The 26,197-nt window shown below is 33.3% G+C and overlaps 1 protein-coding gene, 2 long non-coding RNA genes and 1 other non-coding gene across 5 annotated transcripts; 1 reads left to right on the top strand and 3 right to left on the bottom strand.

The window, feature by feature from the left end:
* Nucleotides 1-15,889: 15,889 nt before the first annotated feature.
* On the bottom strand, nucleotides 15,890-17,188 carry LOC141586706 (uncharacterized). Its single transcript, XR_012519613.1, has 2 exons — nucleotides 17,015-17,188; nucleotides 15,890-16,347 (listed from the first exon to the last, which is right to left on the bottom strand). It is a non-coding gene; the product is annotated as an uncharacterized LOC141586706 (long non-coding RNA).
* LOC141586705 (UDP-glucuronate:xylan alpha-glucuronosyltransferase 2) lies at nucleotides 16,138-20,053 on the top strand. Of its 2 annotated transcripts, none has more exons than XM_074408013.1 (3): nucleotides 16,138-16,356; nucleotides 16,730-17,369; nucleotides 18,898-20,053. In XM_074408013.1, exons 1-3 carry the CDS (start codon nucleotides 16,138-16,140, stop codon nucleotides 19,845-19,847), a joined length of 1,809 nt encoding a protein of 602 aa, XP_074264114.1. In that variant the 3' UTR covers nucleotides 19,848-20,053. The 2 variants fall into 2 exon arrangements, with proteins under 2 accessions (XP_074264114.1, XP_074264115.1); XM_074408014.1 differs by having other exon boundaries at nucleotides 16,274-16,361.
* TRNAR-CCU (transfer RNA arginine (anticodon CCU)) lies at nucleotides 17,964-18,036 on the bottom strand. The gene has a single exon. It is a non-coding gene; the product is annotated as a tRNA-Arg (tRNA).
* Nucleotides 20,054-22,906: 2,853 nt separating the features above from the next.
* LOC141586704 (uncharacterized) lies at nucleotides 22,907-25,057 on the bottom strand. Its single transcript, XR_012519612.1, has 4 exons — nucleotides 24,694-25,057; nucleotides 24,507-24,607; nucleotides 23,436-23,533; nucleotides 22,907-23,241 (listed from the first exon to the last, which is right to left on the bottom strand). It is a non-coding gene; the product is annotated as an uncharacterized LOC141586704 (long non-coding RNA).
* Between the last annotated feature and the right edge of the window lie 1,140 nt (nucleotides 25,058-26,197).

Below are 26,197 nucleotides of genomic sequence, written 5' to 3'. Positions count from 1 at the left end.
ATTTAGTATAACACATATCTTATCAAATTGTATTATCAATGTCATTCCTTCACGTTTATAATAATAATATTTTTTTTAAAACAAAGTTAACAAAATAGTATCAATAAAACCGGCAATCTTATGCGAAGTATAACTGTTAAACCTTCTTTTTCCTACCTCTTAATACAACGTATTACTAATAGTAAATTTAATAATTAAATTTCAAATAGAGTTATTTACTTATTACAGTGGTAAAATTGCTAAAATATCTAATATCTCTATCTAAAAGTAAATTTCATAACTAAATTTCAAATGGAGTTATTACAGTAATAAAATTGTTAAATTTTCTAATATCTCTATTTAAAAAACTGCGCATTCACGCGGGATCTATACTAGTCAGTAAACAAATGCATGGGATAAGGGTAAGACTATTGGTACTCTTGAGACAAGACTTTGGTGAGTCTTAGCTTAAGACAAGACTCACTCAAGACTACCAATAATCTATCATAGTATTAATAAAGTTTTGACAAAGTCTTAAGTTGAGTCCTGGAAATCCTAGACTCAACTTAAGACTCTACATGAGTCTTAACCCCACTATTAAAAGAAGACATCCAATGAAAGAATGACAAGTGTTATATTATTTTTGTTCTTTTTTTTCTTAAACTCCACATTTTCTCAAGTAAAGTGAAAAAGTAGAGTCTGAGGTGGGTATGACTGATAATGTATAAAGTCTAAGGTAAGTCTGAGGTGAGTCTGAACAATAAATCAATATATATATATATATATATATATATATATATATATATATATATATATATATATATATATATATATATATATATATATAGAGAGAGAGAGAGAGTTAGGATCATGAGAGTCTAGCTTCTTAGGGTGAGTCCAACCTATCAATCTGAGCCGTCAGATCTGAATCCACGGATGGTTAAGATTTGATGCGTGTCATTAAGGGTAGATTTGTAATTTTCTGATGGCATATAAAAGCTCTTTTTTTCCCCTGTTCTTTCAGTCGTCTTGATTCCTTTCACATTATTTCAATCGTCTCTCTCTCTCTCTCTCTCATTTTTCTCTCTCTTATCAAAACAATTAAACAATTCAGTTAGCGATTTCAACTTCCAAGCAAATCTCGACAATTATTCGATCAAATTGTTGCTCGATTCGATTAAATTGTTGCTCGAACAATTCCGTCAACGATTTCACTACTTCGACCTACTCAGATTGTTGCTCAATTCAGTGTAAGATTATTTTACCGATTCGATTTCAATTTTCATTGCTAATTACTGTACTTTTGAACATTATTCCATGAATTTCTTGCTCAATTTGTGGAAAACTTAGTTATTCGGAATAACTTTCTGTTTTCTAGGGTTTATATTATTGTTTTGTATGTTTTCCCCTTTTCTGATTTTGTTTTAGCTGTCGTGTTGTTTGATCACTTATGCTTCTCAATTCTGCTTTCATATTGTTCAATTTATATAATTGTGTTCATTATTTCACTCAATCTAATGTTATATTGTAATTATTTTAATTATTTCTAGCTTGCATGTTTCATTATCAGCAACATCTTCTAAATAAGCATTGATCTCCGACGATTTCGCCGTCGATGTTAGAGTAATCGAGTCATATGATTCAAACTTTAGTTTCATGTTGTTAATCATCGCTTAAAAGTATGCACAAACTTTTGAATGCTCTGTTTATTTTTGTTTCTAACAGGAATGTGACGTATTTGTAAACTGTACGATGATAAGGATTTTTTATTAGTGTTATACTAATGGTGTACATGTGTTACAGTAATTGTGCAACTGTGTTACAATGATATAACCTTGTTATGATAATGCTTTAAAGTATTTTAAATTCTTAAACTATTAGAATAATTTTTGAAGTAGTGTTACTCTAATGCTATATGTGTGTTATTATAATAGTTTAAGTGTGTTATTGTAACGATATAAGTGTGTTACTCAATAACGAATTGTGATAATGGAAGCTTTAAGTGATTAGGCTGTGAATTTTGCTTTGAATGACATTCTGGTTAGCAACATGGATTTGTGATGGATAATCTTGTGACGCATGTAACAACAAAGCTTTAAGTTATTTAACGATGGTGTAACTTTTACGATGGTTTGTTCTTTCTACATTAGTTATAATTCCGTCTTTCTAACTACCGGGTGACATATGTATCCGCAACTTCAATTTCATGTATTGGCTGACCCATTCCTAGAATAATTCAGAATTTCTTATGCGTACATTGGATGCTTCCCATTAGTCGTTAGTTTTTTTGGTTGCAATGCAAGTCGTATTTTTTGTTGTTGTCGGCTTTAGCTAGTACAGCTGTGCAGGTCGTCGTAAAGCAGATTGCTACTACTTATAGAACCTGATGATGGATTTTGCTCTAGGTTCAGATGTCGTTAATTATTAGTGGCATACTATGAGATTATATTTCTAATAAGCTTGCTTTTTCACTTTATTTTATGATTAATTAAAGTAGACCAGGCTTACATTGAACCCTTGTTCATATTTGGAGTAATTTTTGGTCCATGTTTAAGGACATTGAACAAAATAGGGTAAACAACAGTGCTATTGGAGTTAGTAGCATTAATATCTCCATTTCAACCAAATAACACAAAGTTCTGAGATTTTGGCATTTCAACCAAACTTTTTAGCTAGATGTCGTTTGTTACCTATAGGTAAATTATAATTTGTTCTTTTGGCCAAGTTTTCATTTAGGCATTGTTCAAAGGGAAATTATTCGATTAACTGTACTGACATTGCTTCTATGACTTCTGTGCATATGCCTAAGAGATCTGGGTTGAAAGTTGGAACATAATGATGACACAATAATTTAGTAGGTTGCCTGTTTTTTGAGCCTTAGTCGAAGAAGAATATGCGTCTTTTGATCTTATTAACTAATCAATTATGGTATATCAAAAACCTATTAGCTCAAGTGGTAGAGCATCGTACAATTGTATGAATGATGTGGGTTCGAATCCCACATAGGTTATCTTGTTTTTCATAAATTTGGTGTAATTGTTTACTTCGGAACATAGATTTTGGGCTTGTGGCTATTCTTTATTTGATTAATCAGCTCTACAAAACACACAAATCATTATCATAACACAATTGTACCATAATTGTAACATAGTTACACCATTATCGTAACATTGTACACTCACACCATTATAGTACTTCGTATTTTCGTAACACTCTGTATAATTACATTGTTATTGTTTGTCTCACTGTTTTGACCATACACATATATCTAATTATCTGTTTTTTTTTTCAAACATATCATCCCTTATAACCATGTCAACTGACGAGCAACTGTTATAATATTGAACTAGACACAATTCCATCATGGTTCGCTCAAGTAATATTAACTACGACCTGTTAGAGTATTATTAATTTATTAAAGTAAGACTAATGAGTCTTTAAAGTAGGAGTAGTATACAATAACCAACATGGGATTCGAACCCACATCATGTGCATTTGCACAATGCTCTACCATTTGAGCTAATTGGCTTTAAAAAAGGTTCATACATGAATACTCGCAACGTACATTAATATACGAGTTTAGTTTAATACTTTTCATGAGTAAAGATCCAACATCTTAATCGCAATACAATTCTTAAAATTTATTCAAAGAAACATAATTTTGTAGAGTAATAGAAGTATAGAACCAACAAGACCCATAATAACAAAAAAATTGTTACAATATCAGACATTGTATGTTATAGTAACAGACATTGTGTGTTACAATACCAACAAATTTGTGTCACCATACCCAAATTGAATTAGAACAATATAAAAGCATCTGTTACAATAATAGATAATATTTGTTACAATAACCGCAATAATACGTTATAATGACACATAATTTCTTGATACACATGCTTATTGTAATAATATAAAAGTTGTGTTATAGTAATGGCTAGTATATGTTACAATAACCGCAATTATATGTTATAATGACACACAATTTCTTCATACGCATGCTTATGCCTTATTGTAATATAAAATTATGTGTTAAACTAATAGCTATTATGTGTTACAATAACCGCAATTATATGTTATAATGACACACAATGATTAAACTTCAACAGAAAATAATGAATAAGCACAAATTTAATGAATTCAACTCTAATTATAGATAAACCTAATAAAAAAATTGAGTTTTATAATTATGAATATACCTATTATTCTGGATCTGAATTTGCCTAATCGATCAAGCAATTACTTCATCCTCGAATCTAATAATTAAAATTTGTCGTCCAGATGCGATTCTTGAATTCATTAACTATTATAGATTGAATTAAGAGCAAAGCAAATACAATTCCACTAAATCCATTGACGGAATAAACATCAAATACATGAAACACAAAATCTAGATGAAAATGAGGGTTAAATAGCATCGAATCATGTTCATAACGATAAAGAGTGATATTTGATCAAAAAACTTCAGCAGAACAATTGTAAACCCTAGTTTTCAAATTGTAACATCAATTTCGACAATTTGTACTCGAAAATCTTGTAATCATATGAAATTGTGTGCAAATAGCATAATAGTTATCTTAATTTGAACTAAAATCAATAACTAAGCACAAAATTAATACGAAAACAAATTACAAATACTCCAAGACAAGAAATGAAAGAAATAAAACGTTTCGAAAGAAGAGACATATGCATTTACCATGGCCGAGGATTGTACAACTTGTTGATGGCCAAAAGAACGATAAACCTTTGATTTGAATGAAGAATCAGGAGGATTTTAATCATTGGAATCAGGATCAGAATAAGAAGAAGATGAGCAATCGCATGGTGAAATTCGTCAGCAACCTTCTTTGAAATTGTTCTTTTCTTTATTGATTTTGGGGATTTTTACTGAAGGAGATTGACAAACAGAAAGAAAGGGGGGATCCGAGGGTTTTGTTTCTAATTTCTCAGCCGACGTGGCGCAATCTGGCGCGTCTAACAATATTAGATCTGACGGTATATAATGATAGGACGGACTCATTTAAAACCCCGGACTCACCTGGATCTCAAATTTGTATATATATATATATATATATATATATATATATATATATATATATATATATATATATCTATCTATCTATATTAATAAAGCAAGCTTTTTTCGAAATGATTCTGAGACTCCACCTTTTCTGAACTACCTACACATAAATAATTCTGAAATTACATTGCATTAATTAATTAATATATAATATATGTAGATTACGGATTTAGTTGTAGACTTTAAGATGGGATAGGTTTTGGAAGAGGGTTTTATGTAGAAGCATCTAGACAATCTATAGTAGTTTTATGCCTATTAAAACACTTAATAAAACAAACAAAAGATATAGTAATATAATAACGACCCATAATAATAGATCGTATATGAGTCCTCATTGATATTGTATACCAAGAAGATTGAGGATCGTCTATCAACTATAAATACCCGTTGATTGTTATAGCAGTCAAACTCAAACAAATATTTGTGTTCCAACTTTTGTATATTTTATACATGATTTATTATTTTATTCAAGTAATTAAGAGTTATTCCTTATTATACTGTATATATTATAGCATAGTTCTTTCTTCATTAATGTTTTCTAATGACTTTGTTTTGCTTTTGTTTTCTTTGTATTTTGTAGGATCAATTTGCAATCGTGATCGTGAGAGGAACTACAAAGTATTTTCTAAGACAAAACATGTTGACGTGAATACATTGCATCTGGTTTGTGAATGGAAATAATTACTTTTCATATAATTATACATGTAGAAATTATTGATATTTTTTAAAACAAAGCGTCTTGCTTGTGACGGGTTAATCCCGTCACAAGCTGAAGACCTCTCACAAAAAGGGAGAGGGGACAAGATGGGGCACCCCCATGTGCTTCCTCACTCACCTTTCATGGGTATTTTGTGAGAGAAAATGGTATCCGTCACAAGTTTGTGACGGATATCGCCGTCTTCAATGAGATTTTGTGTTTTTAAAATTATTATAGAGCTCTAGATCTAAGATTAACTCAAGACGGGAAGCGACCCGGGCTACTTCTGCATGTTATACAGTGGAAGAAACTGAAGCTTTTCTTTAAAATATGGACTTAAGTGTGCAACAAGATCACCTAAATCAATTTATATATATTATATAGAAACGTAGCCGCCAATAATTATGATTTACAAAACAAAAAATACACATATATTTTAATGTGCGTGGCCGTGTAGATTTTCTCAACTCTCAATTGTTTACCATTACGCTATGTATGCAAGTAGAAGCACATATTTTAGTGGAGTGTGGATTGTCTATATTTTCAAATTTTCAAATTTGTATCAATTAGGAAATAGTTTTCTAATAAGTGTTTACCCTAATTTTGTACTCAAGTGGACGGTTTTATATAGTTGAAAGATGAGACTACCCATACTGCCATACATAGTGATTAGTTAGCAGAGTATGTAATTGAGTTTCATATAAATGTATACATGCATATTAATCATGTTTACTTTGTTTCCGATTGTAGCATAAAGTTAATCTTATGCTTTGTTCATTAAATTATAGATTCCTTTATTACTACTATTTTCCTCTTGAAACAACTTCTTGAAACAACTTTTTAATGTAAGTGTAAAATCACAAGTTAAATAAATCAATATAATACCTAAAGTAACTATTCATAATAAATTGTCTTTCTTTATAGTAAAGAACCTTCTAATAGTGTGAGACCATATGAATCTAGAATTTGTGCAAATAGTATATTATTCATCATTAACATGTATAAAACACCTATTATTATAGGAGACGGTCTCACACTGTAAGACGGTCTATTTATATAATAAGATTCATTTTTTCTTTGATAGCATGCAATAAATAAATGATTTTCTTAAAGAAAGGTATGTTTTGTGGTGTGAGCGTCTTAATCTACAATTTCTGCAAAATGTATTATTCATCGCTAACAGTATTGTTCCTCACTGATCGGTGGCGGCTCCTCACTAACATGAGGCTTAAATATATGCAGTATACAGAGGAGGTACGATTAAACGCCATTTTTATCAAATCTATACTTCCAACGAAGAAAGACGACACTTTTGTTAGGTTGGGAATAAACGAGCATTATGAAGAGATGAATTTGTTTTTAACTTTAATTGATGAAATAAAATGTGATTTAGTGGAACAAAACATGAATGGTACTCCGTATTATTTATCACTATTCACGTGGCTTAAATATACAGAGTATGACCCTAATTTTTTCAGACTTATTTTTGGCTCTATTCAGTTCAATTTCCTTCAGTTCATCTTTTCCCAAATTAACACTTCCTTCAAATTCATTCATTTAGCTTTCAAATACTTATTTCCAAATTTCAACTCTTTTCAAAGAAAAAAAAAACAGATCCTTTAAAAAAAAAAAACGGACATTAAAGTCCTTTTCTTTTGGACTGAAACTGTCTGAACTTAACTTGATTGAGTTAAACTTAACTTAATGGAAATGAATTAAACTGAAATAAGGGTTGTTTTGTGAGAGAAGAGTTAAACTGAACTTAATAGAGCTAAACTGAATTAAAATAAGCTGAAATTAAGTTCAAAAGAACAGTTTAACAAATATACTTGTGAGTTGCCATGGAACAAGACAATATTTATGTCAGTTTATAAAGATCTAAAGTTAATATAAAACGCACCTAATAGTCTATTATACATGATGAAGTATGTATCCTTTCTTTATATTTTTCCACACATATAGATACGAGCAAGTCATTAGAATTTTCGCTTTTTTCGGTTAATGGGTAACTAAGCTAAGTTTATTAGTACTGACGATCTTACCATTGCATGTCGCGTCGATAAATCATTCTCATAGTTAAGATGATTAAATAACGTTCACGTATAAATAAACTGTGACAAAAGATTCTAACAAGTGGCCCGTGCATCGCACGGGCATTAAATCTAGTATATTAATAAAGGAAGCTTTTTTCGAGCGATTATAGAGAGTCCAACATTCCCAAAAGACTTTCAAGCATTATTATTATTATTAATTAAAGACTCCCAACTTCTTTAAACTTTAGTCCTACTAATATTGCTTTGTCGTACAATATATTACGAAGATATTCTAGCCTATTTGGCAATTACGGTTAAACAAAGTAGTTGATTAGAATTCTATCTCATAGTAATTGATTAGACTTTGAATTTGTAAACAACTTGCTTTTGGCAGTGTATATAAACACAACCTTCCCACCGTAGATCACAATTATCTGAGATTAGAATCATCATGGTGTATGGTATGACGTTCTTATCCTCTATCTCAAAAATTCTTCTTCGTTAATTTTGCAAAAATCCTAATGTTCTTAATCTTTAACAATGAATATAATTGTCTCTAATGTTTCATGTTGTTGTATGTTTATTGTCGCTTTTCTCACCGAGTTGTTTATATTTTGTTGTTGTTCGTCGGCTTGGATTGTGACTAATTTGTTTGTGTGGATTAGTTAAAGTGATGTAGCATACTCCATTTAGTGAACCCATCACGGGTGCTAATTCTCTCCACCGGCATTCTACTGTTCAACTCCTGCAATTGACCTGGATGTTCATACACGAAAGCCATGTTTGTGTAAACTCCAGCAGTATGGCACATGTTGTATCTTTTAGTCCTCGGAAAGCAAGGTGATTGTGTAAACGGAAGAGTTCACAAATTAATCAATCGTCAACTTGCTGACATCAAAATCATGATGAGATAACACAATGTGAATGTATTTAATTAAAAGTTGTCATCAAATTCAAAATCTTACATGAGTGATGAGACGGTTCTTAGCATACATGTAATATCAATGATAAACCCCTCTCTTTCTACTACCTTCTCCTAAAAATTTTATATGGAGTATTATTTATCTTCTTTACGAGAAGACAAGAACGGAGAAAACCTGAAAAAAATAATCCATAGCATTGCTCATAAATAATTTGTACTATATTATTGTAAATGTGCATGTTAGTGGTTGAGATTACTTAGCTATTAGATCATTAGATATTAAGAAGCCCTAATAATTATAATCGCGTGGTTGTTGTTAACAAGTTTTCTTGAGTAGATTTGCATTATTATGAGATCCTTGCATACAATTATACAAATATGCATAGCGTTAGTCTTGCAATAAGTTCAATATATGTAAGCAATGTTAATTCTTGAGTCCACAATCTAACATGTAACTTAACGTGTCTTTTGAATCATCGATGTATTAATGAAGATTGTTTCCCTTACTTTTTAAGTTAAGATTTCAAGTTCAAGTCTGGAAAGTTAGTTGTGTTCGATTGAGACTCTTATTAAGCTACTCTCTCCGTCTCGGTCAATTGTTATCAAAGATCAAAGAAAGAGAAGGAAGCCAATTACTAAATGACAAGTGGAAAGATCGGGGAAAGAGGAGGAGTGAATTACTAAATGTCAAGTGGAACAAATTGAGTGTAAATGATTAAATTGCTCATCAAGTTCATTCTTAAAATAGAAAGGACAATAATTAACTGAGACACCCAAAATGAAATAAAACAACAAATGACCGGGACACACGGGAGTACATTTCAAAAGTAAAAATTTAGATATCTACAACCATTTTGGCAATTTAGAGTAATTTAATAATGGAGTAGATTTTATCTTCATATTTTATCTACAAATTTTCAAGATGTGTTCCGCAGATTAGCTGATACAACAACAGAAAAGTTAATACGATATTAGAGTTAGTAATAGGATTCTTTTATGAACAAATCAAACATTTAGAACAGTTTTTATCACTATTTGAAATTGTAGATTACTGTAGAAGACAATGAGAAGAGAGGATAAAAATAAAATCAGTAAGTCTTCTGAGAGACCGTCTCTTAATACATTAATGAGAAATAAGTAATAAATACCCTAGAAACTAATTAAAAAGTTAGAAATAAATTAAAAATTATAACTACCTATTATAAGAATGAAAAGTTTCTTAGTCTCACTAACATTAATGAGAGACCGTCTCCCTTGAAAATTTGTGAAATGAAACGCCTTTCATATAGTGTTTTTTATCGTGTGTCTACTCATTCGCACGATTAGAGTTGGTAATAATTCAATTAAATTCCAAATTATTCAGCGTTTTCAAAATAATATGTACGATGAGACATAGTTTAATCAACATAGGATCGCAGTTTGAATTGAGTCTTTTCATGAGTGTCATTGGAAATTTTTAGTACATCAGTTTTCTATATGAGATATTCAATCAACTCTTTATAAAACATAATATTACAAGTGGCCCGTGCATCGCACGGGCATTAAATCTAGTATATATATATATATATATATATATAAGAGGCTTTTTTCAGGCAGTTTGAGAGTCTCCAATTTTTCTAAAACACGATTTTTATTTTCAATAATTAACTTAGTTGAAGATAGTTATTTTTGAGCTAATAAAATAAGATAAGAGATATAAAAGTTAGATATTTTTGCAAAAAATATAAAAGTATTTGCCAACGCGTGTTTTACGCTCTAAATATCGTTAGCTACGTATTTGCAAAAAATATAAAAGTTAGATATTTTTAATGTACTCGTAAAGACGAATCAAACAAGATTCCACATGAATATATTTTCACTTACGTATGGAGAGAAAATTGAAACCGAATACTCACTCGTGAATAGTGTTCAAAAATGAAATAGGTAGAGTGGAGTTGAATGGAGGTAGTAGTAAATTACAAAAAGATTGAGTTTTATAATAACCGATTTTTTTGAGCTAATAAAATAAGATAAGAGATATAGTAAATTACAAAAAGATTGAGTTTTATAATAACCGAGTTGTGTATGCTCATGCTTCCTAATTACCTATGATAACGGATTGTGAATTCTCATCAATTCATTCTTTTTCTTTCCAGTTAATTCAGTTGTTTAATCAATTTTGTTGTGAATTTTTCAGTTTGCAAGGCTCTCCTGGATTTTTTTGGTGTAAACCGGGGTGTCCACCGTCGACAACAGTGTATAATCCCCTCGCCGCGCGTGCTCTCACGAAGAGGTAAACGGCTGGCCAAAGAATTTGCTCCATACTTTAGATCATCTTTCAAATAAGGTAAGAAGTTCTCTTAGTATCGTTGTTTTTATTTTGATTATTCTAGGTAGATTCCATTTTTCATCTTTCAAATGACTAAACGAGGTACCTTTGATTTTGTTAATCATATAATTTTAGGACAGATTTTCTTAACCTCATACATAATATCCTTTTCCCCTTTCTCTTGTATTTTTACACTGTTTTTATTTCTGTGTTCCATATAGATTTATATATGTGATTCTTTTAGGTTTTTCTGCTTTACTACTCCGTAGTATATGATGTTTCTCATACAAAATCATGGTGCAGGTACAAATTTTAATAAAAGAATGGATTGTGAGAATAACAAGTTCCTATTTTAATTGTATACACCTCGATACCATAAGGAGTGTAGAAGTAGCGGTAAGAGTTCAGCATATGTTTTGTAACATGCACATGCTTTAGATCATCTTTCAAATAAGGTAAGAAGTTTTCTTAGTATCATTGTTTTTATTTTGATTATTCTAGGTAGATTCCATTTTTCATCTTTCAAATGACTAAACGAGGTACCTTTAATTTTGTTAATCATATAATTTTAGGACAGATTTTCTTAACCTCATACATAATATCCTTTTCCCCTTCCTCTTTTATTTTTGCATTGTTTTTATTTCTGTGTTCCATATAGATTTATATATGTGATTCTTTTAGTTTTTTCTGCTTTACTACTCCGTAGTATATGATGTTTCTCATACAAAATCATGATGCAGGTACAAATTATAATAGAAGAACGGATTGTGAGAATAACAAGTTCCTATTTTAATTGTATACACCTCGATACCATAAGGAGTGTAGAAGTAGCGGTAAGAGTTCAGCATATGTTTTGTATTTTCAGTTAACCAATGCTTATTTGTGCACTTCAATATTTGTTTCATAACGTCTTCATTGTTTTTTTTTAGTTGCATGGAGTTGATATTCAAAGACTTTAATTCTAACTTGGATCTATGTTGGTCAATCTTGAAAGTTATTTAGCATTTGTTTCTTTCTAATTTTAGTTCGTTTTGTGATATTATTGAATCGTTTGTAATGCGCAGGTACACAAAATACAAGCTCTTTGTTTACTTACCGGATTAATTGGTAATTCTAATATTTGTTAGGGTATGAGATTATTACTTTGTGACTTAATCCAATTCTTTTAATTCATAACATTTGAATAAAATATTCATTACTTATATTATTTGTGTTGGTTTTAATTTTATTACGTGCTAATTAATGAGATCATTATTGTTTTGTGATGTTATTGAAACATAGGGGTCAATGGGTGATACACTAATTGCTGAAATTATCTTCTTCCGAGTAATATGAAAAGTGATACACTAATTGGAATTATTACTTATTATAGACCTCTCAAAAGAAGAGTAATATCTAGATGGTGATGAACGTTAGACGATCCAAATAAAGGGGGCCAATAATTTACATGAGCTTTACTTATACAATTCCTACACATCAATCTTTAAGTCAAGTAAATCCAAACAAGCCCTCAAGCGAAAAGCGGAAGAACTGGCAGCAACATGGTCAAGCGTCCAAGACTTACGATATTGAACAACGAGTTTAGCGGCGACCGTCATAGCAGGTAAAGACGTAGAAGAGAGTGTACTAATGTTGATATATACAAAGCACATGAACTTGAGGGGTGAAATTAGAGATTTCATCGAGTGAATTAATCATATCTAGGGGATGCAAATACTATCGATCATTAGTTAGTATATATGCATTCTCACAAGTCACAATACAAAAGACATAGTCTCTTTAATTGATTTTTTTATTTTATGTGTGCTTGAATGTTTATTTCCACTCCGTACTATATAGAAAAGAGATGTTTAACATCGGTTAAAGTAGTAAGCATTTTTTATAATGTGTGTTTTTTGTTTGAGTTTTTTGTCAAAAACTACCTAATATTGACCTCATTTTCATAAATACTACCTAGAGTTTTTAATTTTGCGAGAAACTACCTAAATTTTCTTGACTTTTGTTGGACACTACCAAATTGAAAAATCCGATCAAATTAGACTAAATTCTAACTCGAAAACATTGTTTTTGGCATTGAACATACATTATTTACTATACTTAACAATCACCAACTGTTTTGATTAGCTACTAACACAGTTATTTCAATTTTTTTTACTACAATTTTGACTAGTCTGGCAGAGATTGTGGCTAAGTTGGACAAAATTATGATTAATTCGATTGCCATTTTTACTTATTTGTCGGAATTTAAATTAATTTGGAAAAAAATTGTCAAATTTACTCATTAATTTCAATTTGATAGTTTACGACAAAAGTAAAAAAATATTAGGTAGTTTCTCGCAAAATTAAAAACTTTAGGTAGTATTTATGAAAATGAGGTAAATATTAGGTAGTTTTTAACAAAAAACTCTTTTTGTTTTTTAAAACATATCCTAATGTGTTTATCTTAGGTTTACAGAACTATAATGTTGAGAACAAGAATAAAAAGATGCTCAAGTTCGTCAATACATGAGCATCACAGTGGGTTAACGCGTATAATTAGCACATATGTATGATAATATATTCCCTCCTATTTCAATCCATTTCGATTATTTGAACTAAATAACCCTAAAATCAAGAATTATTATTCTACAATAAAAATTTCTATTTTTTACCAGCTCACATAAACATAAAACACTATTTAATTACCGTGCAACGCACGGACATGAAATCTAGTAAATAATAAAAGTTAGTGAAAAACTGATGTGACAGAGTCTTAAGACTTTGAAGAGTCTTACCAATAATCATATCCTAAGAACTACAAGGCCCATATCAACGAGCAAATTCATGGGCTAAGTGCCGAAGGCCCATATCATCCAAGGGTTGCAATTTCAAACCTTCAAACCTTCACCAACGTATCGAAGCCACCACAAACAAGCTAATGAGCTATAATGGCTCATTGGCCCGTAACTAACAACAGTACAAAAGTGTACATTTTATTATTAGGAGCGAAAATTAGGAAATGTTATCGTGGTATTTTCCCTACAGAAAATTAAGGTTGCGCATTATTTTATAAGACAAACTAAAATAACTGGCAACATGACTTCCTTAATATTGTTAACTTATTACTACATTATTCCATTTTATTTTGCTTGCGTCGGTAGTTCCCTTCCCAGTCACATGTATGATGTATCCGAAAAAGTACTGTATAAGACAATGGGTGTGTCAACCGAAGGCTGATTATATCTCCCTTAACTATCAACTCAAATTAACATAATTCAGAAGCATCATTATTGGATAAGAGCATATTAGGATAATATGAGCAACTTTCTTTAATCTAACACTCTAGGAAGTTACATTTTTGGGCTAATTATTGAAAATTGAAGATGTTAACTATTGCTTTTCTAGTGGATCGGACATAAGTGCGGGCTAGCCCACAGCCCATACTAACCCGGTCCACCCACCGAGCCTCCTCTTCCCATATTCTACTGGACCGAGTCCCTAGCCTCCCCAATCGGGCTTGGGCCGGGTTGTGAATAATGTAGCCCGACTCACCAAAACCACCAGCCCGCATTGGCCCACCAACCCCTTATGTCGGTCTGTCTAGACTGGTTAAAGGCCATCACACCCCAGCCCGTGGTGTGGGATCGGGCTCACTTGCAGCCCGGCCCACTGTCCTCCTTTACTTGTATCTAATGAAAGAGGATAGGGTTACATTCGCAGGATTAAGGGGGTTAGTAAGAGCACTCGTTCTTATTCACGGATGAAACTTTTAATCAAATAAAATCTTCAATTTATTCTATTTCATGTTATGGTATTACTAATTTTGTCTGAGAAATTTCCCTTGGTAATTTCAAATTTTGGTTCAACCATTGTGAAAATAGATCAATTAAATATAGTAATATCTATAATCTTAATATAAAGGAGGAGAAAGTAGAACATTATAGTAGATACTAGATAGGAGTGCATACTTTGCTTCAAAACCAATTTAGCATAGTTAATAAAGTTAAATATGATTGGTTGTACAAGGAAATAAACGATGAGAAAACTTGGGCGGCTTATGAAACGACTGTTGTGAGGGGCCTCTTTTGTGATTATAATAGCGACATTTTTTCTGCTCAATGAGGATGACAATTGACTGCGCAACTATAATAGTTGTTGAATCCTCTCCTAACGTGATTGCACTCTTCCCTTATTCATCATTTTGTTCATTTACCATTTCCCCCCTTATCCATGATCAATAACTTGATCTCTAATACTTTCTTTGATTAATGTATTGAAAATAGAACTAATAAAATTGACTAATATATCTTTTTTTTTTTTTTTTTTGTGTACCATTTTGTGAAGTCTGGATTTGAGGTGAGTAACAGCCTTCATGAGTTTTGACATTTATGCATTCTTATGTATTAAACTCAAGACTGCATTCTTATGTATTAAACTCAAGAATGACTTTGATTAAGGTAGATAATCCCTTAACAGTTGATCTAAGTGCTTATAGGATTATCTTCGTTGTTGGTGGACCACCAACAATTCAGTGCTAGTTTGAAAATACTATAACGTACTCATACTAAAACAATTAATCTCGCTATAAAAATGTAAATGATTGTTTAAAACTTTGTTTATTTTTAAATGAAATAGAGTTCAAATTTAAGAACTTCTACATTATCTTATTATCGGATCTACCTAAATGAAAGTAAGAAAAGTGACACTTTTGACAAAAACAAAAGGAACTTGTGTTAGTCTCAATCATTTTAAAATGTATAGTTTTAGCATTATCTTGGTTAAATTACTAAGTAAGGGCAAAAAGGGTATTTCAACAAACTCTAGAAAAAAAATCCACCAACTGCATGGGGAAAGAAGCATAGTATGGTGCGACACGAACATATCTTAGAGGGTATGCAATGCAAAGTACTCCGTAATTAATAAACTCCAAATACAAAGCAAATGACAAATGTACATTTATAAATGGTCAAACCACAACTCCCTTCATTTTCACTTCCTACACCAATTTCTCTCTTAATTAATCTATATTTAAGCTTGATAATAACATTTAATCAAACTTATATAAGTACTTAAAATAATACTTAAGCAATTCCATAAAATTAACATATAATAAACCTATATTTAATTTGAGGTATATGTATGGCATTCTTGTATAGCATAGTTGAAAGATTTGGCCTACACAAAATCATGAAGGGTGCTCCATCTAGGGCTTTAGTCATAAGAATTAATGTCATACTCTTTGCATTGTTTGTTGCTACATATTGTGTTCTTCTTTTCCGGCCGTCTTCTCCCGGAACTTATCAAGAGACTAATGCGGCTTCCGTTGTCCGTTGCTCCTTACGTGAGTGCCTTCACAAGGTAAGGTGAGCCCTTTAGTTTTGTACGTGTTTAAAGGACTACCTAAATTTTAAAACTAATTAAATTAAAGTATACTTTGGTACTTGGTAGGTTTAAACATCTACTAAAAGTTTGATAGTTCATGTATTTTGTCATTGCTTTGAATAATAAGCTCAAGTACTTATTTTGGTCTTCGAGTTTCTGTATTGTAAATTATTGAATAAGACTGTCTGACAACTAAATCAACCAACAAACTCATGCAATAATAGATTATTATGTCTAAACCTTCAACATGCATGAGACTTGCTATTTCGATTATGAATTAGATTTTCCTTAATAAGATAAAAATGTGGATTAGGGTTAATGTTTTTAAATTGTTTTGATAAACTTGTAGGCAGAAAATGGTGTAAAGATGAAGAAAGTCTTAGAAGAGCAAGGCAAACATTTATCGACCGTGAAGAAGAGTAAACTGAAAACTGAAAAGCCAGACTTCTTAAATGAAATGGGGATAAAAGGGATGAAAATTGGCGTTGTAAACATGGAAGAAGAAGATCTAAGTAAATGGGAAGACCAAGGAGACACAATTACACACATCTCATATGACAAAATCTCGGAACTTTTCGAATGGAAGCACCTATTCCCAGAGTGGGTAGATGAGGAGGAAGAGAATGAAGGATACCTATGCCCTGAAATACCAATGCCAAAATTTGAGGAATATGGGAATCTTGACATGGTAGTAGCTAACTTGCCATGCAAGTTTCCTAAGAAAGGATGGGGAAGGGACATGTTTAGGTTACAAGTGCATTTGATTGTAGCTAACTTGGTGGCTAAGAAAGGTAGGAGAGATTGGTATGGGAGAACAAAGGTGGTGTTGAGGAGTAAATGTAGGCCAATGTTGGAGTTGTTTAGATGTGATGATTTGGTTAGAAGAGAAGGAGATTGGTGGTATTTTGAGCCTGATATGGTTAGGCTTGATCATAAAGTTTCTTTGCCTATGGGTTCATGCAACTTGGCTTTGCCTTTGTGGGGACAAGGTAAGTAACATGATCCATTGTTTTGTTTTTTTTTTTTCAGTCATTTTGCTTGCAACTGAATGTTAAAGGAGACAAAAGTTTAAGAAACTCATAATTATACCTTTAAACGAAAGTTTAACAAACTCACATTTATATCATGACTATATTTATTTATATTTTCAAACTGAATCACACTAAAATTGGTCTTAGTTGAGGCGAGTGGTTAAGATATTGGAACGTACGTAACATTACTTTTGCTCATAGTGTAGGTTACTAAGAAATTTAAAGTATCCTTAAATTTAGGACATCGAAATAAGTTAACATGAGTTTTAAACAGTGTCGCCTATTAAAAAATTATAGTGTGCTTAAATTCAAAATCGTTTCAATAAGTAACTAGAGCCTTTTTATCTCTTAGAATATTTGCACTCCAAATGGTGAAGGTCATATACATATACTCCATGTCTCCATGTAGAAGTGACAAATTAGGAAGGAATAGCCAATAGGTAGGCTTAGTCGAAGACTAGAAGGTGCAACGAACCGTGAAGCAACAGAAATTGGACGCTCTACCATTGAATTGCGGTACAAGCAAAAAAAAATTAAGAAATAGACATTAAACGCGCCAGGTAGGGGTCGAACCTACGACCTTCTGCTTAGGAAACAGACGCTCTATCCACTGAGCTACAGGCGCTTCTTGCCAAGTAGCAGTTAACTAAATACTTTATCTTGGATTATTTTGCGTCAACTAGGTAGCCAGGTAAATTTTTTTAATTAAAAAATATTTCTCCGGCCCAACTCCCAATCATCTGTTTGTAAAATATCCCCATAAAGAATAAAAAATGGCAAATAAATAATTCGAACAAATTAAGAGAGTATACAAAAAACGAAATAATAAGGAATAAAAAGCATGAATCTCCCTCGTCTAATCAATCATACTTTGGTGTTGAGTTGTAGTCCTCCCTAATTAATAAGAAGCCTTTATATCCATTTAAAAGCTATGAATATACCTGTAAATGCAAATTCTTTCTATCGGTTATTATTAATATTAATATTAATATTATTATTCATGGTTGATCATAGTTTTTTTTATATTAGAAGTCTTTAGTTACGAGTGACGTTCATCATCCTATAAAATTCTAGCAAACCGTTTTAAATGGTGAAGCATTATCCGTGAACTACAAAATATTTAGAATAATACGTGAAGTGTTAGGAATTTGCCTAAGTATTCAAACTATTCCAATCATTTCACTACATTTCTCAAAAATAGTGAGACATATTTGAAATTATACATTAAAATGGTTATACAAGAGATAGTAGGATATTGGCAATGATAATTCAACATGACTTACAAAAGTATATTGGCTATCCTTGCTTCTTACGAAAAGTGACTTGTGACATCTCACAACCACCTTTTTGTTTTAACGTTATTATAACAAGTTGTGAAACGTCACAAGCTTGTGACTCGTCACAAATGAGAATTTGTGAAAGTATGTACATTGGTAAGTTGTTCTGTCTCTATATTGTCTCATATTTGTTGTATGATTTGATGTAGGAGTGAATGAGGTGTATGACGTCTCAGAAATAGAACGCATCACCAAAAACCAAGCAAAACGAGAAGCATATGTAACGGTACTCCACTCCTCTGAGCTCTATGTATGTGGTGCCATTACATTAGCACAAAGCCTCCTCAAATCCGGTACAAAACGTGATCTCGTTCTTCTAATTGACAAGTCCATTTCCATCCCTAAACGAGACGCTCTTACAGCAGCCGGATGGAAGATCCGTTTAATAAAACGGATTAGAAATCCTCGAGCCGAGAAGGGCTCCTACAATGAGTATAATTACTCCAAATTCCGCCTATGGCAACTAACGGATTATGACAAGTTGATTTTTATCGATTCTGATATACTTGTGGTACGTAACTTGGACCTTCTATTCCATTTTCCTCAAATGTCCGCCATTGGGAATGATGGGTCGATTTTTAATTCCGGAATTATGGTGATTGAGCCTTCAAATTGCACCTTTCGAACCCTTATGGGGCTTCGAAAAGAGATTACTTCCTATAATGGAGGCGATCAGGGTTTTCTCAATGAGGTCTTTGTCTGGTGGCATAGACTTCCTAGACGTGTCAACTTTTTAAAGAACTTTTGGTCAAATAGTACGTTAGAAGCAAGCGTAAAGAATCATTTATTTGGTTCGGACCCTCCAAAGGTTTACTCGATTCATTATTTGGGCTTGAAGCCGTGGCTTTGTTATCGGGATTACGATTGCAATTGGGATAAAGAAGATCAACATGTTTATGCTAGTGACATTGCACATAAGAGATGGTGGAAATTGTATGATAACATGGATTTAAAGCTCCAAAAATTTTGTGGGCTTACAAAAGAAAGACTAAATGATTTGGAATGGGACAGAAAGCAAGCAAATAAGTTCAAAATTAATGGTGATCATTGGAGGATCAATATTACTGATGATAGAAGACTTGAGCATAATATAATTTAGAGTGAATGTTCCTACTTTTTGTAGTATAATATATAAATTTTTTTCATGTATTTGATTACATTTATTGATCTATTTGATATTTTTTTTTTCATTTTCTAAATTGTAATTTATAGATGTATATAGTAGTCGGATTATGAGTGCGTTCATTTATGTATACATGGTCGACATGTGATGCATCTTTATTTAAGCTTGGCTTTGTGTTGTTAGTAATGGACATGTCCATACATAATAAGCAAGTTGAGGAGAAAATTATAGAAACAAATAAATTATGGAGTATTTAAACTAATTTTGCTGATTATAATATGTTGGTCATTTTTTTAAAAAAAAATTGTCATTTGTAATTTACTAAGGCCTTGTTTGGCAAACAAACATAAGCAAATTTATTATAGCGGATAACGGTGGTAGAATACGTTTAGCAGATTTTAGTAGCAGGTTTGACTATCAAATTAAATTAACAGAATTAGAAAAGGGTGTTTGGTAGTTAGTAGCTTATAGGGTAATTAGAATAATTTCATGTATAAATTAAATATGTTAATACAATATGCTGCTAATAGCAGCATATTCAAAATAATAGATTCCGGCCATTATGCTATCAGTATACGCCGTTTACCAAATACATCAAAACAATAGATTGTTGGGTCAATCTACTGATTAGACCGGAATCTATTAATTTCATTCAATATGTTGTTTACCAAACAAGGCCAAAGCTTATTCAGTAGATTTTTTTTATGAAGTATTTTTTATATAAGTTATTTTATCTTAGTAGATTTTTTTATGAAGAATATTTTTTATGCAAGTTATTTTATCTTGTAATAATGGTCAGTATTCAATTTAATAGTTTATTTATGTCCACAGATTATCAAAAGATATATATATATATATATATATATATATATATATATATATATATATATATAGAAATAGGATCTCGTGCGAACTGAAAGTTCGATGCGAACCTACGAACTAAGCAAGAACTGCCAGATCTGAAGTTGACAAGGAACGTATCAACGGCTGACATCAAATCTGTACACTCTCCCTCTTTTAAAAGTCAAAACCTCTCAAACTGCAAACCCAGCCTTAAGCCTACCAACCTAGCTCCCTCATTCTTTTCTAAAACCACCATCACCGGACACCAGTTGCTGTCGCCGACTATCCTGATGTCGGTCACTCAAACGACCACCTCTGATGACACTCCAGTTCGCCTGCAACAACCGTCGCCCTTCTTTGTATTGATCCCCTATGCTGACGACGAACCTTAAACAAGGTCGACGAAATTCATTTTTGGCTCTATTTTTCCGACAACCTTGCCGGATCAGTTAGTTTCTGAATTCGTACTTCATTTTTTTGTAGATTTAGGTTTTAGATTTCGAATTTGGCTTAGCAGACTGGTTGTCGGTTTTAATTTGGGGATTTTTATTTCGTGGGGTTTGGATAGGTGAAAGGACAACGACATAGGCTGACGAAGAGGGGTGTGACTGAGGGAAGTGCGCGGCGTCGGAGTTGAGCTCCGGCGACTGATGTTTCTTTGGGGAAAACCAGAGGTGGTCGGATTAATGTTACCGTCGTCTCGGTGGTGGGTCACGACCGTGACTCCCAGGCCGACGCCGACCTCCCTTCTTCATCTTTCCACCGTCGTCTTTATCGATTCTCTGACAAATTATACACAATGGTGCTCACCCTCATTTTTTTAGATCTATATAAAACAAGGTAGGTTTTTCGCCGGAGATGACTCGGTTGCTGGCTCCGGTGATGCGCGGCGTCAGGTCGGTTAACGTCGAGTTTGTTGTTGTTGTGCGACGTTTATGGTTACTGGCGAATTTGTGGTTGGTTCGGTGGCAGACGGGGTGGGGCTGGTAATAGGTAGGAGGTGGGGTGATTGTCTGACATTGACGGTGCTATACGGCGTTGTATGGTATCGCCGGTGTACGTCATGGTTGCCATTGGTGATGGCGTAAGGTGTTAGTGGTGGAAGGTGACCAGGTGTGGTGTTACTTGGTAGTTCATGTTAGGTCGTTGGTGTTGGATACACAAAACGAGGTATCCAGGTACACATATTAGGTATCGAGGTACACAAATCAATGTGTGTATCTGGAAGAGTGAATGTGTGTATCCGAAGTGCAAATATGTGTATCTAACTATCCAAGTACTTCGTACGGATTCGGTAAAATATGGAAATTTTAAGAAAACTCGTCAAACATCTTGCTAAATTTGTTAGAAGTTATGCATAATCATTGTGGTCGGTATCAATTCCAGATGTAGTAAAGCAAAGTCACTAAAAAGTCTAGTAAAACATGATCAGGGTACAAAACGAATTTTAAAGTCCTACATTTTTTTGGAGTGTACATTTTGCGAGTAACGCTCTTTGGTGATGGTGATGGTGATGGTGATGGTGATGGATAACTAGTGATTGTGTATATAAGCCGAACAACATTTTCCAAAGTGAAGTTTCTTTGAGTATACTTTTCAGTGTTACGGTTGCTAGCTTTAAAACTTACAAGTACAATATAACATATCTGGCAAGCTAGATACACTCGCTTACCTTACTAGACACACTTTTTTATCTTTTTAGATACACGTCTCTAGCAAGCTAGATACAATCCAATGAGTTGCTAGATACACTCCTTTATCTTTCTAGACACACGTCTCTAGCAAGCTAGATACACTCCCTTATCTACTAGAGACACTCCTTTTATCTTTCTAGATACACGTCTCTGTCAAGCTAGATATACGTCTTGAGGCTCCATGTTAAATTATTTATCGTTTTAAGTTTGAGTTTAAATTAATCATCGCAATAAAAGCCTTTATATTTTGTATTATAAGAGTGTCTCTACACCTGCAAAAGCGTAGTAATATTTTATTAATAATGATAAAGCAAGGCGATGTTTTCATGAAAATAGTAGTGCGCCTCTGAAGAGAGTGAGCGTGTATGGTTGTCTGTTTTTGGCTTGAGAGTTTGTAACTTATTAGCCTCGCGAATATAATGAAATTAAATGGCTGTTTGAGACGGATTATACTGAATACTTATAAGACAACAATTAAGGAAATGAAAAATAGTCTCAAAACTCAGAAGTACCACGAAGTGTTATTCCAATAATAGTTTCACTTGACGATACAAACCCAAAATCTACCAGCTATCAAATTCAATGTACAAAGGTAAAAACATAGAAGAGGAGAGATTATGTTTAGAGATAATATCATTTTGTTGTTGAGCTGTGGAAGTAGCCATTATTATTCATCATTAGAATCAGTCCACTCTTAACTAAATCTCTAACTAAACTTTTTTTCTCTGGACCCGACAATTTTGGCTGCCTTCAAAATCTCCTCGCCTGTCCTTTTTCGGTTGAAAGCTCCTGAAGAGTTGTCTCAGGTTGTCTTCCCAACGAATTTCTCATGCCTGAAGACAGGTAAATAAAACTTAATTAGACCGAAGTCAGAATTGCATAAATTAACGAGTGACAACTGACTGTCATTTGTTTCTATTATGGTATTGTTCTTCTTGGAGAATAATTTTACAACTCTCTTGCACCCTGTTTTTAATTCTTATTATTTGTATTTCATAACTAAAGAGCTGAGAAGGTTGAAACGTACATATCTTTATCAAGGAAACGGATAGAGCCGTCGTTGACCTCTGCTTCAGAAACTTGCAACTTTAGTGCACCGTCTGAAAGGATTTCAACACCTGAAACCTACATGAGTAAAAACCAATCACAGAGGTAAAAGATAGATTTGAACGTTCACATAACGACCACAGCAATTAAAAAGTTCACGAGGATATCAGATAGTCCATTCAAGGACATGATAAACCAGAAAATATAGACAAAAGAGGTAAGATTCAGATATTAACCATGCATGCCGAACAGTCCCCCCTCCATGTACCAACCATTGATAGAATCAATCACTTCACCTAAAAGCCTAACATAACCATCTCTCACATGCTAGATACACTCCTTTAAATTGCTAGATACACTCTTTTACCTTCCTAGATACACATCTCTAACAAGATAGATACACTCATTTACCTTACTAGATACACATCTATGGCATGTTAGATACACTCCTTTAGATTTCTAGATACACTCATTTACCTTACTAGATACACTCCATTACCAACATGCTAGATACATATCTACACAAGTTTGAATCCACAACTAGCACAATAATCAACGATGAAACACAAAACATGTGAAAGAAAGGAAAATTCACAATTCAAAAACTACCTCTCATTCCAAATTCAGATATCCAATTAAGGCCATAAAATGTTACAACCAATGAGTATCATAAAATTGACAGTTCAAGCAAGCAAATAACAGATACGGTTCTGGAGCTGGTGTCAAAAAATCAAATCAAGTTTATCCAACAAAAGAGTGGGACGGAAGAAATACTAAATAAGAAAACAAATAAAACCTCAAGTAGCCTTTTGAGGAAATGGATAGCAAGAACAAAACGAAGCAAAAGAAACCTTAAGCCTTGATCAGCAAGAAATGAAGCAATTCCAAATAGAAAAGCAGGCGCATACATGATAAACATCCATACTTGTTAAAGCCAATGAGTATCATTTTACCACTTTGGTTATCAGTTATCACTATCCACTGTCGGAATACACAAGACGAACCGGAAATATAATAAGAGATTCGATGAAATATAGATAGGAAGACTGACAGATTGTGATTCAACGAAAGATATTGAAGATTGTTGAGTTGAGCAAGGGCATGCCAGGTAATGGAATCATCCCCGATTTGATTACTGTTCAATATCAATTTCTACAAACACAAACCCACCATAAATCATTAATTGAATTGAACTGAATTAATCAATCAGACAGACAGTTAGTAGAAGAAGTGGTGACCTGGATGGATATCAAAGAAGTGATATTAACACGCCCTTGAGAAGCCATGAGCATGATTTTAGAGCCATCGCCGATGCGGAATGAGCTTAGAGATGGTGGTACACGTAGGTGGCGGCCGACAAGATCGAGTAGTGACATTAGGTGAATGGTGGTATACGTAGGTGGCGGCCGGCAGTGCGCCTGAATCTGGGCAGTGGTCGGTCGGTCGCCGTCGTTGCTGGTGCTCCCTGGCGGCAGCGAGCAGCGAGTATATGAAGATACGGGATGAGGGAGGATGACTGGATAAGAGAGCAGTGGGGTTGGATTTTATTTGTTAGAATGGGTTTTTGAGTTAGTTCGTACGGTTCGTACCGTACTTTAGTTCACATCTGACCCCGACCCTATATATATATATATATACGGTTGAGATCCCATGAGAACCATCTTTACATGAGAACCATGAGAACCTCGCGTTCAGAACTATTGTACCAAAGGTTCAGAACCTTTATATATCAGGTTCAGAACTTTTGTACCAAAGGTTCAACCATTTAAGAGAGTACGGTAATCACTGCCATTTCTAATTAAAGTACACACGCGATATCCGCTTAATGTTTTTGTCTCACGGAACCCAATTTTCACAAATGGTGCTTTTAAATATAATGAAATGGCTGTAAGCTACCACTTACAAAGATGATAATACCCCCGGTAACTCCAAAAGGTTGAGAATCAATGATGCTGATCAAATGACGACATTGATCAAAAGGCAAACTATTGATCTTTCTATATATAAGATCTACGCCTTCAAACTGTTGGCCTTAAAGCGAAGGACGTTATTCAGTATCGAAAATATGGTAGTAATTATCTACAAAAGCCTTTCATATTGCCTCATATTCCGCCATTTTCTCTGCTATAGTTTCATTTGTTTCCTTCACTACTTGGTAACTTGCGGTGGTCTTGGCCTACACTAGGCTCGACGGAAAGAGGAGGGAGCAAGGGTGGTGGCTGTGGTGAGGCGCGAAGAGGATATCGACGAGAAAAAGGGAAAACAGGGGAGAATAAGGCCGTGGTGGTTGATGGTGGTGATTGGCGGCGAATGGTGATTACCAGGTTGTTCACGGTGGTGAATAGAGTTTGGTTAACGTGTCGATTTTATGATCGACGGTAATGATGGAGGGAGTTTAGCTTTTTGGGTTGTTTGTATTTGTTGTTAATGTTGACGGTGATGGTGATTTATGCGGAAACGGTGGTCGAAGTGGAGGGAGAATAGTGCGTGGTTCTTGGTTCACAGTAGCTGCGACGGTGTCGGGTAGTAGGCTGTTGCGGCGAATGGGGATGGTGGTGATAATCGGGAATGGTGGCGATTGGTATAGGCGTGAATGGTGGTGAAAATGTAGTGTGGTACAGCTATGGTGGTGATATTGGAGTTTTTAGGTTCTGAACATTTGATATTAAAGTTCTGAACATGGGGTTCTCATGGGAAGAGAGTTCTCATAGGATCCTAAATATATATATATATATATATATA

Source organism: Silene latifolia, chromosome 6 (assembly GCF_048544455.1).
Source record: "Silene latifolia isolate original U9 population chromosome 6, ASM4854445v1, whole genome shotgun sequence".
NCBI lineage: Eukaryota > Viridiplantae > Streptophyta > Magnoliopsida > Caryophyllales > Caryophyllaceae > Silene > Silene latifolia.
This window is presented reverse-complemented; position numbering and strand designations above follow the sequence as displayed.

What these genes read in the sequence shown, in the direction of transcription:
- LOC141586705 (XM_074408013.1), top strand. Translation starts at nt 16,138, where the DNA reads ATGGCATTCTTGTATAGCATAGTTGAAAGATTTGGCCTACACAAAATC. An exon ending in TACGTGAGTGCCTTCACAAG is followed by an intron (nt 16,357 to 16,729) that starts GTAAGGTGAGCC and finishes ATAAACTTGTAG; the next exon opens with GCAGAAAATGGTGTAAAGAT. An exon ending in TTTGCCTTTGTGGGGACAAG is followed by an intron (nt 17,370 to 18,897) that starts GTAAGTAACATG and finishes GATTTGATGTAG; the next exon opens with GAGTGAATGAGGTGTATGAC.